The following is a 19,614-nucleotide window of genomic DNA, read 5'->3' as shown; positions in this document are numbered from 1 at the left end:
GCTAGCTAGTTTAGCCTGCTCAAACACCCTGTTCAAACAGAGGGATGCTATGTTAGCTACCTGACTATGACTATCCAACACAACATTGGAACTTTACATTACATTTACATTTAAGTCATTTAGCAGACGCTTCCAAGTCAAGGTAAGCTTTTGGTTTTACTAATTTATTGCCACCGGGGTCCGCCGGTGTATGTGATAAACTGCTTACTGAGTGTACACTGTAACGTTAATGCATGATTTCTGCAGGTTTACTAAAGGCATTAGCTATGTTGACTATGATGTTACTTTAGCTAATATGGTGACAACGATGTGGGCTGTGTGTAGCGATTATGATACGGTTTGGCTTGGAAAGTTTTTTTTGCCTGGTCACATAGAGCTGATGTATTGTACATTGAAGTCCACAAGAGAAGGGACAAGGTGAGAGGAGGAGAGCGCATAGATGCGAGAAGGAATATAACGTGGCTACTATGAGTGAACTGTGTTTACGCGTGATCAGGGGTGTATTCATTCCGCCGATACTGTTGAAAAGCATTTCTTAAACGGAACGAAAAGGGGCTAAACAAATTTGTCCAATAGAACTCTCATTTGCAACTGTTGGACGAATGATTACACCCTAGATCAGCTAGATGCAGGCAAGATTGTGCAAGGCGGTATTGAATGTGTCACTGTCTGTCATCTCAAATGATTCCCTCGACCTGTGTGCATTTACGTTGTAAACTTTCATTCATAGGCTAGGTTGTAGCAACCCCATGATGGGAACAGGGAGAATTTGAGTATCATGCAGTGGCCTAAACCTATCGACGTTACATTGAACTGGGTGAATGGAATATGAATGACAGTCATCCAATATGCTGTAATAGAAATAAGGCCATACTCGTGAAACATATATATCGTCCTCCCTCATCTTAAACGTCCCCGACCGCCACTGAACCACACAATCTCATATTGTGTGTTGATTTTGATTTGGTCAACCGGTAGACGTGTGTGACGAGTAGTATTGTAGGAACAGTGTGAGATCACATAGATAGAAACTCATTTAATCCCATAGTGGAGCCTGCTCCTGAATATATGAGGTTCTGTTTGTCTGCAGCTGAGCGTCTCCTCTAGTGTCATCATGAGAAAAGGGGATTAGTGCTCTGTGTGTGTGTGCGTGCCAGTCCCTTACCTTCACAGGATTGCCCGTCAGCCATCAGAGAGAACCCTGGGGAACAGGAGCAGTGAGGCCTTCCGGCCACTGAGGAGCACTGTTGCATACAGCGGCTATTTCCTGCTCAGAGGGGCACAACATCACATCAAAACACACTGTAGTCAGGGTGACATAAGTCAGAGTGGGCAGGTCCCTGGCCTTGCGTGTGTGTGTGTTCGATAACCTCTGTGTGATTTACTGTATCCCTGTTCACTCATTTCCTGTTTCCACTTTGACCCCTGACCTGTTTGTATTGTATTTCCTCCTGCGGCCGCTGGGACCGGACCCCACCCTGGAGTTATGGAGGCAAACACACACCCTGAGGAGACCCACGCTAGATATAACATGCTGGACTACACAGGGATGGCTGGAGACTTCTCAATACACACAGGAGCTTCATGGCCTTTGATGCAATCGGAATACTTGTATGTGACATTTAAGCCACAGGAGGTTGGCGGCACCTTAATTGGGTAGTGCTCATGGTAATAACGGGAACGGAGCTAACGGAATGGTATTCAATGGTATCGAGGGAAAAACTGTCATGTGACATGAATCACACTAGAAAGGGTGCATAAGTGAAAACCTTCTGGGCCTCGGGGTCTCTTAAGGGAACGGGTGGCTGTCTAATGATTTACATTTCTGCTTCCTACCTAATATGCTGTTCTCTAATGGTTCCTCTATTGCTAACGGGACTACTTTCACACACTGATTCCAGACCTGCGTTTGGTTTCTCCTATCAAGACTAATAACTGGTTTTTATTAAGATGTGAAAACACAGTAGACATTGTGGTTTGCCAGGTTTACAGTAGAAAGGCACCACCCTGGCCTACAGTGAGGTTGTACTCACCCTCACAGGGGTTGACAGGGGTTGTAGTGGTGGGGGGTGCGGTAGAGGTAGACCCATCTTCTGGCCTGTCATCCTCTCTCAGTCTGTTCTCTTCATCCACCGTCTCTGTGAAAAGAGGAATAAACTTATCATGGAAAATACTAATTAAACAGCAACCAACAAACCACCAAGTCATCCTACCTTTGTGGACAAGGAGAAATCTGTGAAATGCCTTCAATTCATCCACAGATATGAGGGTAGACAGCCACAGAGCACAGATAAAAGTTCCCTCAGCGAGAGAGAGAGAGAGTGTTGGGGTACGATAGGAAAAGGCGTGGCCTGCAGACAAACCTGTGTTTTTATTAGTGGGACTCAACCTGCAGACTCACTGTAATTTTCTGTAAAGTAGGTCTCACGTCAGATTCCTGTTGAGACAGGCGTGTGCTGATGAAAGCCCCATTAAAGGTCTAATACACTTACAGTAGCCTACAGTGCAGTAGGTTGGAAATACCTGGAAATACTTTCTTCACTCATCTAAATGTATGTAGGCTACTGTTGTAATAACTGTGACAAGAGGCTCTATCGAAACCGTATGAGACGTTAATGATATACAGGTACGACATCTATCTATTTCAGTAAAAAAAAAGCTTAATCTTCAAGATAAGCCTCTGCAATCTAAACGTGATCAGATGACGGTGAGCATTAGCCTACTGGCTATCAGGTGAGCACCTCTACGAGATCAGGAAGGGATTCTGAATGTTCTATCTCGATAAACAATGATCATCCAATCAGACAGTAGACAGGAACTCTTTCCAGTTAGAGCAGGGAAATCATATACTGTCAGAGTGTGGATAAATATAGACAGATCGATAGAGACTAGCAGGAATCTGGAAACACGGAATGCCGGCAATCATACTGTTTGCTTTGGCACAATGTCCTCCCCGGCACAAAGGTACTACGCTCCAGAATCAGTCCTCTTTCAGTGGTTTTATGGACTTACATTTGCATAACTGTTCTATACTTCAGGGTTTCCAATCTGCTTCCACTTTATCCAACTTGCCGTCGTCTTGCCAATTAAGGCAACTGTGTGCCGTTATTCAATGCCGAAACAGTCGGAAACCCAGGCTATTAGCGAAGTGATCTTCCACATACAGTGTAGTGGAGGACTGTAAGGTGCATGGTCTGACATACTCTAATAACCTACGAGAAGTGTTCCCTTTACCTGGTGCACAGCTGGCCGCGTCACCTTGCAGCACATAGCCAGGGTAGCAGGCACACCTGAAGGACCCGGGGGTGGTGATACACCTGTGGTGGCACAGTGTGCTCTGGTACACCTGACACTCGTCTACATCCTCCATCTCTGGAGGGCCCTCCGCCGTGTTCTCCCTCTCTTGCTCCTCCTCTTCCCCGATGGAGAAGGCCTCTTTAGGGAACGGGGTGTCTGACACTACAGAACAAGGAGAACGGTAGAATAGAGTCAAGTACGGTAGAATAAGGTCAAGTAGAGCAGATGAACCAAGGCGGTTGGATACAAGAGAATACAGAACAGGAACACTATCCCTTATAAAAGAGTGTACAGTGTAGTAATAACCTGCCCTCATTCAGGCAGGGTAGTGTGATGCACAGTGGGAAGAGTTCACTACAAAGCCTCTCTTTAGTAAGGAGAGGTAAAGAGGCACTCGTTTATGCCTTTCTTTGGCAGTACACTGGTGTGTTACACTACCCCTTGACAGTGCAGTGGTGTGTGTAGTAGTGTGTGTGTGTGTGTGTGTGTCTGCACGACTCTACCTCTTTTTGGCACTGCAGTGGGGTCCAGTGCGGGCCTTTCTTTGAGGTTGTCCCAGCCATCTCCCTCTCCTCCCTTTCCCTCCTCCCCTGCCTCCCTCTCCTCTCCCTCACAGCAGGTGAGGAAGACGTGGCTGCAGGGGTAACCCAGGTACTGGTGAGCCTCACAGCGGTGGCCCTCGCTACGGAACCTCAGCCCCAGAGAGCAGCAGCTACAACACTCCTATAGGGTGGACAGATTCAACATCGACATGTACCATATCCATTGTGCCTGATTGGAAGAAGACTGTACGGTCAAACAATATACTGTATGCTATGTTTAAGGGGTTTCATATAAAACGTGGAGCTCAAAGTTCCTCTCTCACATCTATCCCCACCTCTCTCAATTATTTCAACCCTCTATCTTCCGTTTCAGCAGGATATCGTTCGGGCTACATGGGGGGAGAGTGAAACATAAAACTGAAATAGTGACCATTGAAATATAGTGTGGCTGTGCAGAAGTGTTATACGACTTGAGTTATGTAGAGCCCATGGCGGGGTGGTGAAAGACAATATTTAACATTACACCAAGGCCTTGAGTATACAGTCGTGGCCAAACGTTTTGAGAGTGACACAAATATTAATTTTCACAAAGTCTGCTGCCTCAGTTTGTATGATGGCAATTTGCATATACTCCAGCATGTTATGAAGAGTGATCAGATTAATTGCAATTAATTGCAATGTCCCTCTTTGCCATGCAAATGAACTGAATCCCCCCAAAAACATTTCCACTGCATTTCAGCCCTGCCACAAAAGGACCAGCTGACATCATGTCAGTGACTCTCTCGTTAACACAGGTGTGAGTGTTGACGAGGACAAGGCTGGAAATCACTCTGTCATGCTGAATGAGTTTAAATAACAGACGGGAAGCATAAAAAGGAGGGTGGTGCTTGGAATCATTGTTCTTCCTCTGTCAACCATGGTTACCTGCAAGGAAACATGTGCCGTCATCATTGCTTTGCACAAAATAGGGCCTCACAGGCAAGGATATTGCTGCCAGTAAGATTGCACCTAAATCAAACATTTATCGGATCATCAAGAACTTCAAGGAGAGCGGTTCAAATGTTGTGAAGAAGGCTTCAGGGCACCCAAGAAAGTCCAGCAAGCGCCAGGACCGTCTCATAAAGTTGATTCAGCACCACCAGTACAGAGCTTGCTCAGGAATGGCAGCAGGCAGGTGTGAGTGCATCTGCACGCACAGTGAGGCGAAGACTTTTGGAGGAAGGCCTGGTGTCAAGAAGAGCAGCAAAGAAGCCACTTCTCTCCAGGAAAAACATCAGGGACAGACTGATATTCTGCAAAAGGTCTGGACTGCTGAGGACTGGGGTAAAGTAATTTTCTCTGCTGAATCCCCTTTCCGATTGTTTGGGGCATCCGGAAAAACCTTGTCCGGAGAAGACAAGGTGAGCGCTACCATCAGTCCTGTGTCATGCCAACAGTAAAGCATCCTGAGACCATTCATGTGTGGGGTTGCTTCTCAGCTCACTCACAATTTTGCCTAAGAACACAGCCATGAATAAAGAATGGTACCAACACATCCTCTGAGAGCAATTTCTCCCAACCATCCAGGAACAGTTTGGTGACAAACAATGCCTTTTCCAGCATGATGGAGCACCTTGCCATAAGGAAAAAGTAATAACTAAGTGGCTCAGGGAACAAAACATCGTTATTTTGCGTCCATGGCCAGGAAACTCCCCAGACCTTAATTCCTTTGAGAAATTGTGGTCGGGTGGACAAACAAAAACCCACAAATTCTGACAAACTCCAAGCATTGATTATGCAAGAATGGGCTGCCATCAGTCAGGATGTGGCCAAGAAGTTAATTGACAGCATGCCAGGTCTTGAAAAAGAAGGGTCAACACTGCAAATATTGACTCTTTGCATCAACTTCATGTAATTGTCCCCCAAAAACTTTGACACTTGTGAAATACTTGTAATTATATATATGTAATCCATAGTAACATCTGACAGAAATATCTAAAGACACTGAAGCAGCAAACTTTGTGGAAATTAATATTTGCGTCATTCTCAAAACTTTTGGCAACAACTGTATATATAATGACCCCCCTACTGTTCCGGGCGCCTTGGGAACTTCCTGGAACACAGGTATAATGGCAGATGAATGATTCTGGAATTATGGGCTAATACACTTCACACTACATAACAATGCCTGGACTCTCACTGATGGCCATAACAGACCTTGAGCTACATAGCTAAATTTTCCCAGAAATATGAAATATTGTTGCTGTTTTCAAAATACCAGCGAGTCCAAGCTATTGATCTAGAGAGGATGCTGAAAACGCCATGAGACATCTCCTGCAGCACTGCAACCTCGTTTCATGACTGTGAACCATAAAGTTGTGTGAACCTTGACCACAAACATAGTCCTCCCTCTGTTAGTTGTCTAAATTGAATAAGAGGTCGTTGAATCACAGAGGGATTCTAAACGATCCTCCTGATTTGGTGTGGTCTTCACTGGCAATAACCAGGGCCAGTCGAAATCTGCAGGGAGGTTTTCTTTAAACTACTTTTAAAGTTGTCTCTATACTGTACATTTAATCGATGAAACTGTGGCTATTAATGTCTTGTAGAGATAGTTGGTTTGGTTTAAATTCATTCCAGGTAGGCTATGTTTGACCTTAAATCATTCTGGGGACTGACCCTGCAAATTCAGTCAGCTCTCTTAACAGTTCAGGAAACAGGGTCGCATAAGAATATATGGACATTTAACAAATGATTTCATCCAAATCCAAGCACATATATTCAGCGTTAAAATAGAAGTAGGAGTTGTGTGCACCGCGGTGCATATTTTTCAAGGAGTTGGTTGTGGCAAGAACAACAGAACTTTACTCACTATATGTAATGTGGCCTCTGTGGGAATCGAACCCACAACTCTGGTGTAGAACCACCAGAACCATGGGAAGCACCTTTACCTTGTAGGAGTTAGCTTCACACTGGTCATTGTTGTCCACCTCACACACAGCTCCTTCTCTGGCTGCATTCATACCAGAGAAGCAGTGACTCTCCTTCAGAGAGCCCAGACAGCACTGTCTCTGAGCCGTCCTGGCAGAGAAGAGAGAAACACAGGAGGGATGTTAGAATGCGAGGCAGTGTTTCGACTGTACCCATGCCTAACTGTGGTCTTCGACTAGTAGTAGGTTGGCTATCTTTGCCTAGCTCTAGCCAAAACTAGCATCGTCTGGAATTGTTATAGAACCAAATTGGAAGTCTATTAAGGCAAACATGAACAGTACTATGCTGTGCAATATAATATAATTTTTGAAAGATTATGAGAGGGCCTGTAAAATGTTTGGTTTTGATATTTTGGCACTTGTAATCAAATTGTAGATAGAAAGTCAGATCATTCCCTTCATATTCGAAACATCAACGACAACTTTCATTGAATCATGCTATACAATAACGACATGGGCCCAGAAAGCGAAATCACACACTGTAAGAATACATATATAAGATGATCATGTTTTAAGTAGGCTAAAATGTACACAAATTAGAATGAACTAAACTAATGGTTGCCTTGCCATCAACGACAAGTTGGCTGAAGCAGAAACAAAATTGGCAGACAGGCCATCCCTCATTGGCATTAGTGAAAGCAGTAAAAGCTGACATTTATAAGACATTCTGTAGCTAAGGAGGACCCTGAGAATGACCAGGAAAAACTCAGGTCCCTACCAATGAGGAATTACTACACAAAAATTGGGCATCCTCGTACTTGTGTCCAGTGTGTCTCCATGGGCTTACCGACAGATGAAGTGTCTGTCCTCTCTGGGGAGCTCCATGTTGCTGCAGTGGCCGTTGGCTGAGGCCCACTTCTCCCCAGTCTCACAACAGATCTCCACCAACTCCTTGGAAGAAACTACAGACAGACAGACAGACAGACAGACAGACAGACAGACAGACAGACAGACAGGGTTGTAGTCAGTGTTTCAGAGGGAACACGTGAAATGGAGGAGAAAAGAAAGTAACAGAAGATAATGAAGAGATCACCATTGGACGGGGCAATCTCAGACTCTCAGGCTGTATCATTCACGCTACAGATCTCACTCAGTCCTTCACGGAAGTCAGGTTTTAATGTGTAAGATTGTCGTCCATGCAATATCAAAATAGAATAAATCCTAGCAAGTTTATTGAGAGTGTGTCTGCATCCCAGTTTGACTTTTGCTGTTCCACAGTGCATTTTAAGAGTTGTAGACCTTGTCTGAATGTGTTTTGGTGAATAGACTGAATACACATTCGGCAGAATGAGGACCAAGCGATGTTATTCTTTTCCACCTCGGTGTGTTTCCCTGGCAGGGAGCACTGTGAAACCTTAGACTCTATAAAGTACACTTCAGAGCCAATACATCCTATATTTTAGCTTGAAGGCTAATCAGTGCTCAGGCAACACGTTATCACCCCCATACATCACTAGGAACAGACGGAGGAAAAAACAGCGTCTCATTTAGAGTTAAAAAATATGCTTGGTCATGACTACGAGGACTCCAGATCATCGATTCCAACTTTCATTGGTGCGTCCTGTGCTGTATTGTAGTTCTTTGGACAGACTGAACCTAATCCTCCAGGATAAATATATGTTTCCCGAGTGTAGCCATGCCCGCTGAAAAGGTAGGCCTGTAGCCTACAATACTGTATCTCTCTGGTTGGTATAATTAGGTGAATCTATGATGTGCCTCTTTCAGGACATTTCTCCCACCCAAACTCATTGTTTGCTACAAATTGTGTTGCTAACGCAACGTGTTTTCTAACCAAGGCGTCCCACTGGGCACGCCATGTCATTTCAACTTGGATATGTGGGTAATCGTTGGTTGACACGTTGATCAATGAGATTTCAACCTTTATTCACCCACTAAAAAAAACACAGCCTGAGGTTTGTTGAATTCCCAATGTGTTATCACCATGCTTTCAATTATCTTAAAGCACAACCACATTTCAATGGAAAAACAATGTCTGATTGTTGGCTTAGTCGTCATCGAAATGTGTTTTCGGTGCACTTTAAACCATTTAAAAGCACAACAAAGAGCGAATGGGAATACAATGTCAGATATTTTGAATTTGTATAAGAACTTGTTCTGGCCCTGAACAACGCGGTTGACCCACTGTTCCTAGGCCGTCATTGTAAATGAGAATTTGTTCTTAACTGACTTGCCTAGTTAAATAAAAGTTCAATAAAAAATATAACAAATGAACTTCATGTGCTTCATCCAGGTTCATCCAACATAACCAAATGACCTGGATGACAGTTGAGATTACATGAAAAGTACATAGTGCAAGTGATCAATGCTGTTTGAGCTTCTGCACAGATATTTATATTGTGAAGAACCCACAGACCAGCGACCTTTGCCTGCTATCTTGAACATACACACTTTCCATCATTACATAATAATACTTTTATAGTCACAGTAATCTCAGAATGTGGCCGTGGATCTGCTACTCGTTTTAATGTTGAATAAAAACTGTTACATTAGTTTGTAAGATAGCCTTAACCTTAGGCTATTTACTGTATTACAAAAGTCATATCGAATTGACAATGGAACCAAATATTAAAACTTAAAGGAGATGTATCCAGTGCTTGGATAGTTCCATCTGAGCCACTTTCTTAATCCTATTCTTTAACTTTTGTTTTAGTTGGAGACGTGAATCCAACATAATCATTGATATGTTGGATTCACATCTCCACCTCAGTCAAAAATCTAAGTTAAAGAACAGACCTAAATCAACTCGAACTTGATTTAAAGTTAATTTAATGTTTGATTTGATTTATTCCTATTATTTAACTTAGATTTTTGGTTGAGATAGAGATCTCAATATTATACGTTGTATTTATTTCTTTACCCTACCACCCCTCTCCTAAATGGAGTAAACTAATGGACAACATCACTTAGGCTTCTACTTCCATCTTATACATACTATATACATTTTATGGACACAGTGTATTCTACAATAGTTCTCTTTTGCTTGTTTTTAGTCCCATCCTGCAGCTATCCTCATCTGTCTCTGAAGACCATCCAGTTTGACCATCTATTTGCCATCTATTTTTTAACTGTGCTGTGATGTTTCACAAAAGATCTGAACCTTTTTGTTCTCATAGTTTCAACATATTGTATATTACAGATTCAAAAAAATTGCTAAGAGTATTATAATATTATTGATCGATTGACTATGACTTTTTAAATCACCCAGCAGTGCTATTTGCAGAGTTAGCTCCAGGTAAGTGTTGCAATTCTTCAGACATTCCTGAACCTGTGACCAAAAACAAAGTACATAATGGAAATTTTCTAATTATTCTGTCTTTTCGCAGCAAAATCTGCAGAGCTGAGATATCCCACATATATATAACATTATTTTAGTTGAAAGAATTTTGCATAATATTTTAAATTGAAAAGTTTATAAACCATGTGCCATGGGAATCGGTACATCAAAAATCTCTTCCTCACTATTTTGCAATCTATATGGCACAGCTGTCAATTTTTTGGTACTTGTCACATTCCTGACCTGTTTTCTGTTGTTTTGTATGTGTTTAGTTGGTCAGGGCGTGAGTTGGGGTGGGTAGACTATGTTATGTGTTTTCTATGTTGGGTTAATGTGTTGCCTGGTATGGTTCTCAATTAGAGGCAGGTGTTTGACGTTTCCTCTGATTGAGAACCATATTAAGGTAGGTTGTTCTCACTGTTTGTTTGTGGGTGATTGTTCCTGTGTCTGTGTATACCACACGGGACTGTTTCGTTCGTTTGTTCGTTCGTTTTAGGTAGTCTGTTCCTGTTCGTGCGTTCTTCGTCTATATGTAAGTTCGTCTGTTTCAGGTCTGTTGCCTTCGTTTATTGTTTTGTAGTTTGTTCTAGTGTTCATTAGTGTTTTGTCTTTCATTTAATAAATTCAGTATGTATTCATCACCCGTTGCGCCTTGGTCCGTTCATTCACCACAAGACGAACGTTACAGTACTTAAATGAAACTGGTATATTTTTTCAATTATCACAATTTTCTTTAACCAATGTTGGTCTTTAATGCAGGGCCGACAGACAATTTCCTTAACCTACTTCCACTGGCCTCTTCCATTTTTGTGGTAATGCTGCAATTAGTTGTTTGTAATTTTGAGTAGAGCAGACATTTCCATATATTTTTGTTAGTTGCATGTGTGACATAACTCCATCAGTCCTATTTATGATATAATTTACAAATGTTATACAATTGTTGTTTTTTTATAAAAAATATATATATTTTTTTAATCAATTAGTTTAACCATAATATTTATTGTAATATTTGTTCTGTCTTTTCTGGCGGATTAAACTGAAATTGCAACCAACTTTCTATGGCTTGTTTTAAAAATAGCGATACTTTGGAGATGATTTCCTTTTCTGAGCCACACAAATTACGTTGAAACAACGTTGATACAACCAGTTTGTGCCCAGTGGGCTGTGCCTTCAGGCCCCATGTTGCTATAACATATCATATACTTAGCTGATATCCAGATCTGGCTTGCGTCAACAATATAGTCAGGCAGGAACACACTCATTAGGGAGTATACATGATTTATAATAAGGGTTACACGGAGAAAATCGACCTCTCTGTAATTAAAAGGGATGGCCCTCCTTTCAGCTAAATATATATTTACCTAAACCCTCCCCGAACGCTTGAGAAACAAAACAAGTGACCCTCCCCTATACAAAAATAATAATTATAACAAAGTGGATAGCAGTGTTTTAGAAACTGTTATTCGTCCTGTTAGCAGTAAATGGCAACACGGGAACTTTGATTGTGCACAGGGCTGCGAGCCAGAAGGTTGTGGGTTCACAGACCACCGTTGACAAGAGTAGGGATGGAAAGATCTCCTTTAAAGTCAAATCATTGCATGAATCTCGCAATCGTATTTGCATGTCTGAGAAAATTTTACATATTAGCAGAATGTTTTTTAATACCACACAAATTGCTGACATTACAGGCCAAATCAGTGTCCTGTTTGCAACGAAACTGTCCCTGTTTGCAAATAATTACATCTTGACGCCATTAGGCATCTGAGCATTGTACTTTCAAAAGTTAGGCCTACCGTTCCACCCCAGACAGAGTAGGCCTACCGACGCAGAAAGATTTAAGCTTTAACTACTTGCTGTTTCCCTAAAAACAAGTGTTTCCCTAAAATCTCTCTGGGTTTAAACATCTTCTATTGTACAGAAAGGGAACAGCTTAATCAATTGATAGTGACAGAATCAGATTACTTCCCAAGAAAATACAATGTTTTGTCTCCCAGGCTATAGAAGGTTGTATAGCTCAGCCTCTGAATGTCAAAGAAACCAAACAATGATATTCCCATATACATCGGAGTCACATCTTTCCCAGGTATTTTACAGCTTGTTTCTAGCATAAAGCATCGTGGACCAAAGCGCTGTTACAGACCACTTTATATAATCAGATCCATTAGAATTTTCTTCAAAATCTAAAACATAATGACGACGATTTAAATGAATTATGCCTACTCGAATTTGCCTACCTTCAACACCATGAGCTGTCATTTCCGATTGATTCTGCAGTGGCTGCTGTACCAGTTTCAGCACCATAAGCAAAGATTACTCAAATCTGGTTTATTGTGAGGTCAATAACTCTGATAAATACATCATGGGCAAGAAACATATAATATATATATTTTGGGGGGGGGGGGGGGGGGTTACTTTTTACCCCCAATTTCGTGATATTCAATTGGTAGTTGCAGTCTTGTCCCATCGCTGCAACTCCCGTACTAACTCGGGAGAGGCGAATGTCGAGAGCCATGCATCCTCCGAAACACGACCCCGCCAAGCCGCACTGCTTCTTGACACACTCCTCACTTAACCCGGAAGCCAGCCGCCCCAATGTGTCGGAGGTAACACCGTACAGCTGCATGTATGCACTGCCTTAGACCGCTGCGCCACTCGGGAGGAAACAGATTGTTTTTAATCAAATAAACTATAGTAGTAAGGTATCAAAGTTAACCGCCGGTCATCCTTCTTCACGCTCTCCTTCTCAAACTGAACAGAACATAGGCTAGTCAGCTCGCAATATTTTTTGGACTACGCCCAATCCCGCCCCCAAAAAATCTTGACTAGGCCTAATTAAAAAAACTAATCTGAAGAAGCCTTAGACTCTCCTGAACGGCCACCGCAGGTCTACACAGCACAGCCATTGGTTAGGCAGCACACAACACGTTTTTCATCAGCAAGAGAAGAGCAGGCTGGAATGAGGGTTGGGATATCCATTGCAGTGTGTAATGCAGCTTCATTGTATTTACACCATCCCAGCAGCTGTGTGCTTCTCTGTGCATGCATTTTGTAGTCTATAGCCTATGGATAATTTGATTGAGACCACGCTAAATAGCCTATCGGCACACTAGATATTGCGCGCCTAGAAGAATCAGAGGCGAGGGGCAGCATCTGGCACACATGGATATATAGCCTAATAAGCAACTAATTCTGAAACACTTGAGAAATATTGAAATGTAATCAATTACAAATTGCATTACCGCCCCCCCCCCCCCCCCCCGGACTAAATTAAAACTGGGAAATATAGAAATTCCATCAATTACAAATAACATGACCCTCCCCTAGACTAGATAAAAAAATATATGATATCCTCCCATTCACTGAAATTGAAAAAGCATGGCCCTCTCCCATTTTCCGCCAGGTAACCATCCTGTAAATTTCAATCCATCCCTGAGCTTTATTATTAATTTTGTTCTACTGCCAACCTGTTCCAATCTACTCACCTCCTCTGTGGATTGTCGTTATGAGGTGCACACACTGGTCAAATTCACCTTCTAGCCACAGGTTGCACACCTGCACCTCTCCTTATTTGGTTTATCCCATTTCATATACGTTTCTTAATGTTTCTCATAAACATTGATATTTATATATTTTTATTGTTTCAGCGTTAAGTACTGTCTTTTAGTACGTGTAGTGTGCAATATTATTGCATGTGAAATGTATTATGACTGCTGCCTATTGGTAATATACAGTTGAAGTCGGAAGTTTACATACACCTTAGCCAAATACATTTAAACTCAGTTTTTCACAATTCTTGACATTTAATCCTAGTAAAAATTCCCTGTCTTAGGTCAGTTAGGATCACCACTTCCTTTTAAGAATGTGAAATGTCAGAATAATAGTAGAGAGAATGATTTATTTCAGCTTTTATTTCTTTCATCACATTCCCAGTGTGTCAGAAGTTTACATACACTCAATTAGTATTTGGTAGCATTGCCTTTAAGTTGTTTAACTTGGGTCAAACAATTTGGGTAGCCTTCCACAAGCTTCCCACAATAAGTTCAGTGAATTTTGGCCCATTCCTCCTGACAGAGCTGGTGTAACTGAGTCAGGTTTGTAGACCTACTTGCCCGCACTCGCTTTTTCAGTTCTGCCCACAAATGTTCTATAGGATTGAGGTCATGGCTTTGGGATGGCCTCTCCAATACCTTTCCTTTGTTGTCCTTAAGCCATTTTTCCACAACTTTGGAAGTATGCTTGGGGTCATTGTCCATTTGGAAGACTCATTTGCGACCAAGCTTTAACTTCCTGACTGATGTCTTGAGATGTTGCTTCAATATTTCCATATCATTTTCCTGCCTCATGATGCCATCTATTTTGTGAAGTGCACCAGTCCCTCCTGCAGCAAACACCTCCACAACATGCCACCCCCGTGCTTCACAGTTGGAATGGTGTTCTTCGGCTTGCAAGCCTCCCCCTTTTTCCTCCAAACATAACGATGGTCATTATGGCCAAACAGTTCTATTTTTGTTTCATCAGACCAGAGGACATTTTTCCAAAAAGTACGATCTTTGTTCCCATGTGCAGTTGCAAACCGTAGTCTGGCTTTTTTATGGTGGTTTTGGAGCAGTGCCTTCTTCCTTGCTGAGCGGCCTTTCAGGTTATGTCGATATAGGACTCGTTTTACTGTGGATATAGATACTTTGTATCTGTTTCCTCCAGCATCTTCACAAGGTCCTTTGCTATTGTTCTGGGATTGATTTGCACTTTTCGCACCAAAGTAAGTTCATCTCTAGGAGACAGAACGCATCTCCTTCCTGAGCGGTATGAGGGCTGCGTGGTCCCATGGTGTTTATACTTGCGTACTATTGTTTGTACAGATGTACAGTGGTACCTTAAGGCGTTTGGAAATTGCTCCCAAGGATGAACCAGACTTGTGGAGGTCTACAATGTATTTTCTGAGGTCTTGGCTGATTTCTTTTGATTTTCCCATGATTTCAAGCAAAGAGGCACTGAGTTTGAAGGTAGGCCTTGAAATACATCCACAGGTACACCTCCAATTTACTCAAATGATTTTCTGGAAATTTCCAAGCTGTTTAAAGGCACAGTCAATTTAGTGTATGTAAACTTCTGACCCACTGGAATTGCGATACAGTGAAATAATCTGTCTGTAAACAATTGTTGGAAGAATTAATTGTCATGCACAAAGAGGATGTCCTAACCGACTTGACAAAACTATAGTTTGTTAACAAGACATTTGTGGAGTGGTTGAAAAACGAGTTTTAATGACTCCAACCTAAGTGTATGTAAACTTCCAACTTCAGCTGTACCTGTTCTAGGTGTTATTTCATAACAGATTAGGGCAGCTGCGCTTTCTGTTGCTGCTCCAGACCAACTAGGCTCCACTGCTGCCAAATGCAGCCATCTTGGACCATGTCTCTCTTTTGAAATATTTTATTTTATCATGGGACAACCAGGGTTGGGTATTAATGGATTACATTTAACTGGGATTACGTAATCAGATTACAGAAATGAAGTAACTGTAATCTGACTGGATTACTTTTAAAAATGGTTCTACATTCTTAAAAACAACTGATTATATTTTGGATTAGGCCTACTTCCTCTAATATCAAAATGTGGGCTGCAAGTGTTTGCCTTAATCACACTAATATTTACTATTTTTGAACATCTTTGAAAGCTCTGCGGAGCCACACAGCTTGGAAGTCACCTTTCAGTGGGAATTAAAGTTTTTCCCTTCTGTTGCAATCTGTTTAAAATCTCCAAAACGGTCAAATTTGTTGTCTGGTTGATTTCCACGAAAACTTGTTTTTAACCAAAAACGTTTTTTAACCAAAAACGGTTTTTAACCACATTTCATCAGGATCGTTGTGTCAAAAGAACATTTTCCATTAGTCAACACAGCTCCACCCTGTTCACTTCCTAAGAAGTAAGGGTAAGACACTCAAATGACCATTTCCTCTTTTACTGGCCACAATCTGCTTAGTGGCTGGGTGTAATAGGCCCATATTTTCACAATCAAAAAATGTGAAAATAGTGTTGGGAACACTTTCCTTGGAACTTGACAGTGAAGCTGACCTTTTAGCAGCGATGCCACTTCATCAAGAAGATGTAGCAGGAATTTGAGACTGCACTTGCCCAAGGATGCAGGGGGTTGGGTGGGCAGAATTAGAGAGCAAGAGGAGGAAGAGGGTAAGGAAGGACAGTTGTCTCAGATGAGATCAGGGCCACATTAGTTGACCATGTGCTCAACCATGGGTTGAGTATGAGGGAGGCTGGGAAGAGAGTTCAGCCCAACCTGAGCCGCTACGCGGTTGCATCTATCATCCGTACATTCACAAATGAGAACCGATAAGTTACCTACCATCTACACATTGTTCTTTATGTATATACTGTAGTATACTGCAGTCCGACATATCAGTAGGGCCTATGTTACTCAGTGATTGTTGGCCAATGTTACAGTAATGTCATTTCATATTGAAAGAAAATTGATTATTTTAGCTTACTGTAACCAATCATATCATATTTGTGGATCTTCTGCAGAACTGAGAGACGGCCAGGCCATGGTGGAAGACACCGGCTGTTCACGCCAGAACAGGAGACCCCTATTGTGAACATGGTAGTGGCAAATAATACCATTAGATTACGAGAAATCCAGACCCACATATTTGCAGACAACACAATATTCAATAACATTCACCGGGTGGGCTTGTCTACATTGGACCGTGTGTTACAGCGCAATTGAAGCCGGATGAAACAGGTCTACAGGGTGGCATTTGAGCGAAACTCAGAGGGTTAAAGAACAGCGCTATGAATATGTGCAAGTAAGTACTATACTGTGAATTTACTATCATATCAGCACTGTATAGACACAGTACAGTACTGTAATCCAGTGTAAAGTGCCTCACCATATTGACTGCTCTCGGTCTATGTCACATATTGTCTTGTCTGTTTCTGAGTCTTGGAGCCGGATGCCGCTGCAATTCAGCACGTTTAGATTTACATTTATGGCTTCAACCCAGCCAAATGAAGGGGACAGGGCCGGAACGTTATTGGCCACCGTGCCATTGTGAATGTCCCTGGACAGCGTGGAAGGAATCTCGCCATGTGAATAGCCGTTAACCCGCAAGGCGTAATCCATCACCATGCCAACCTTGGCCCCTACAACACCTCCCTTCTCATCACATTCCTGGAGACACTACATGGCGTCCTCATTCCAACCGAGTGGAGGGGTGGACCAGAGTAGCCCAGTAATGTTGTCATCTGGGACAACGTGAGTTTCCACCGGGCTGCTCTGGTCCGCAACTGGTTCCTCGATCACCCACAATTTATTGTTCTATACCTTCCACCATATTCCGCATTCCAAAACCTGATTGAAGAGTGTTTTTTCTGCATGGCGATGGAAGGTGTATGACCGCCATCCCCTCGCACACATGCCTCTTCTCCGGGCAATGGCGGATGGATGTGTTGAGGTTGATGTGGGGGCTTTCGGCGGCTGGATCCGTCACTCCAGAAGATTCTTTCCCCGCTGTTGAGCCAGGGAGAACATGGCTTGTGATGTAGATGAGGTGCTGTGGCCAGACCAAAATAGGAGGCAGGATGCAGCCTAATGTCTGTTTTCTTACATTTTCAATGTGTTTTTGTCTTTTTGTGTTTAGGTTTTTGAAAGAATGAGCCCCATTCATTTTGTATTTTTGTATAGAAAACCCTTTATCTTACTGAATGTTTTTCCTGGTTTTCTCCTGTTGGGTTGTTACATACAAAACACAAATGTTAAAAAATAAATGTCAATGTTTTTGTTACTGTATTGCATTTATGTGTGTTTATTTATGTATATTTGAGTAGGTTTACATTACTGTAACAATCTTTTACAACCGGCTACAGTGTAACACTGAAAAGGCAAAAGGCAATAAACTATTGATGGGATATTCATAGTAGTGTTTTGTGTTGAGCACATCAGTGTGTTGTTGGTTGATAAACAGATCTATTCATATGACGCGTGTGTCATTTTGATGCAAAAAAAACAAAACATTTTGGAAAGAGATAAAACAGTTTTGAATGCAGTGTTTGCTTTTGCTAGAGATTTGTGGAGTTTTGCATTTGGTGTATGTGGTTTTGGGTTTTGTGTTTTGTTTTTAGAGTTTTGGGGAAATGGCCCAAAGATTCAGCAAACGTGTGTAAACAGTTGTGGAAAGCTGTAAGACTGTCAGGATATCATTGAAGGGAATTGGCATGAAGTGGTTTACCCTTGTGAAACACAAAACTGGGACATTGTTCTGAAACTGTTTTATGTTTGTGGGCCTTCCAGTGGCCCTGTTTCTAAACCAGCAGACTGGAAAAAAACACATTTCTATATCTTTTAAACTCATTTGTGAATGATTATCTAGGCGGATTCAAATGTAGCATTTGATTTAACAGAATGAGCAGCTGGAGGAGGTAAGGGAAAAGGTGCCAAGTGGAGATTTGTATCCAATTCCACATGATTAAACTCCACACAATCAACTAAAACATGAGTCCAATTAAAGAAACAGCCGGAAAGGAGAAATAATGACAAGTTTGCATAGCGTGACACATAAGCAAGAAAAAAAAATGAACGTTCATCAACAAAAATATTCGTCTGTCGAAGGAGCTTACATGAACTCGTCGTTAATTCTCTCTTTTTAATTCACCATACCTTTTCTTAGGGATTTACTTCCCTTTGTTTTAGTCCTAATGGTCCTCTCTCCTTGACACGCCTTTTCATGTGAGCACTAAGCCGTTCATTTCCAGCGGAGAATGCGTTGCGCGGCAGTGCATCATTTATAGGTCTAGGAGTGAGAAGATATGAAACGTTGGAGGATGCTAAGCCTCTTTGATTCCTAAATATCTGTCCCCAGTCACACCGTATGACAGGCGTCTTTGAACCTGCATGAATTTGTTATTATTAGAAGACAGAGAACTTCGTCAGTCATCCGTTTCATTTGCATCCGTTTCATTTTCTCTCCGGGTGGGATCACTTCAGTCATCATGAAACACAGCACAGAATGGTCCCGTGTGCTCATCAATAAGGTACGATTATTTACAGCGGTTTGACTTGAATTCAGTTAAACCTGCCAGAGCAATGTTTGTGCACTGTCTTTATTTACAAACACATACTTCTTATTCGGGAAATCTGGAAGCCTCTACCAGTGTGGAGAGTATACTTGGTAATAACAGCGAGTTTTTACAGAACCCAAGACCATTCTGCGTTTTTATTTGGCCATGGGGAAAAGAGCTACTGTGAAAATACCACAGTGCGGGTTTGATTGAATTGAGCCCTTTGAGTAACATCAAAAAGGCTCTGAGAAGGGACTGTGCAGGTAAAGGTCAAACATTAATACTGAAACAGCCACTTTGCAGTGATGCTTTTGAAATAATTACCTGAACTGAACCATGTCTGAGCTCAGCCTGCGAATATCCTGCATTCCTCTGACAAGCCTTCTGATCAAGGAACTAAAGCAAATGTGTTCCATTCAGGTGTGTAATCACCCCCGTG

The 19,614-nt window shown here is 42.0% G+C and overlaps 1 protein-coding gene across 2 annotated transcripts in view; it reads right to left on the bottom strand.

The window, feature by feature from the left end:
• Positions 1–19,614, bottom strand: part of LOC129830412 (fibulin-2-like) — a 51,907-nt gene that overhangs the window by 9,677 nt on the left and 22,616 nt on the right. For both annotated transcript variants that reach the window (XM_055892974.1, XM_055892975.1), the window contains exons 3-8: positions 7,596–7,710; positions 6,770–6,899; positions 3,801–4,020; positions 3,235–3,459; positions 2,034–2,138; positions 1,166–1,267 (exon numbers count right to left, since the gene is read on the bottom strand). In XM_055892974.1, the coding sequence (XP_055748949.1) occupies positions 1,166–1,267; positions 2,034–2,138; positions 3,235–3,459; positions 3,801–4,020; positions 6,770–6,899; positions 7,596–7,710 (897 nt within the window). The remainder of the gene's footprint in view (positions 1–1,165; positions 1,268–2,033; positions 2,139–3,234; positions 3,460–3,800; positions 4,021–6,769; positions 6,900–7,595; positions 7,711–19,614) is intronic.

This window comes from Salvelinus fontinalis, chromosome 31 (assembly GCF_029448725.1).
Source record: "Salvelinus fontinalis isolate EN_2023a chromosome 31, ASM2944872v1, whole genome shotgun sequence".
In the NCBI taxonomy this organism is placed as follows: Eukaryota; Metazoa; Chordata; class Actinopteri; order Salmoniformes; family Salmonidae; genus Salvelinus; species Salvelinus fontinalis.
The sequence above is the reverse complement of the archived record's forward strand: the minus strand, read 5'-3'. Positions and strand labels throughout refer to the sequence as shown.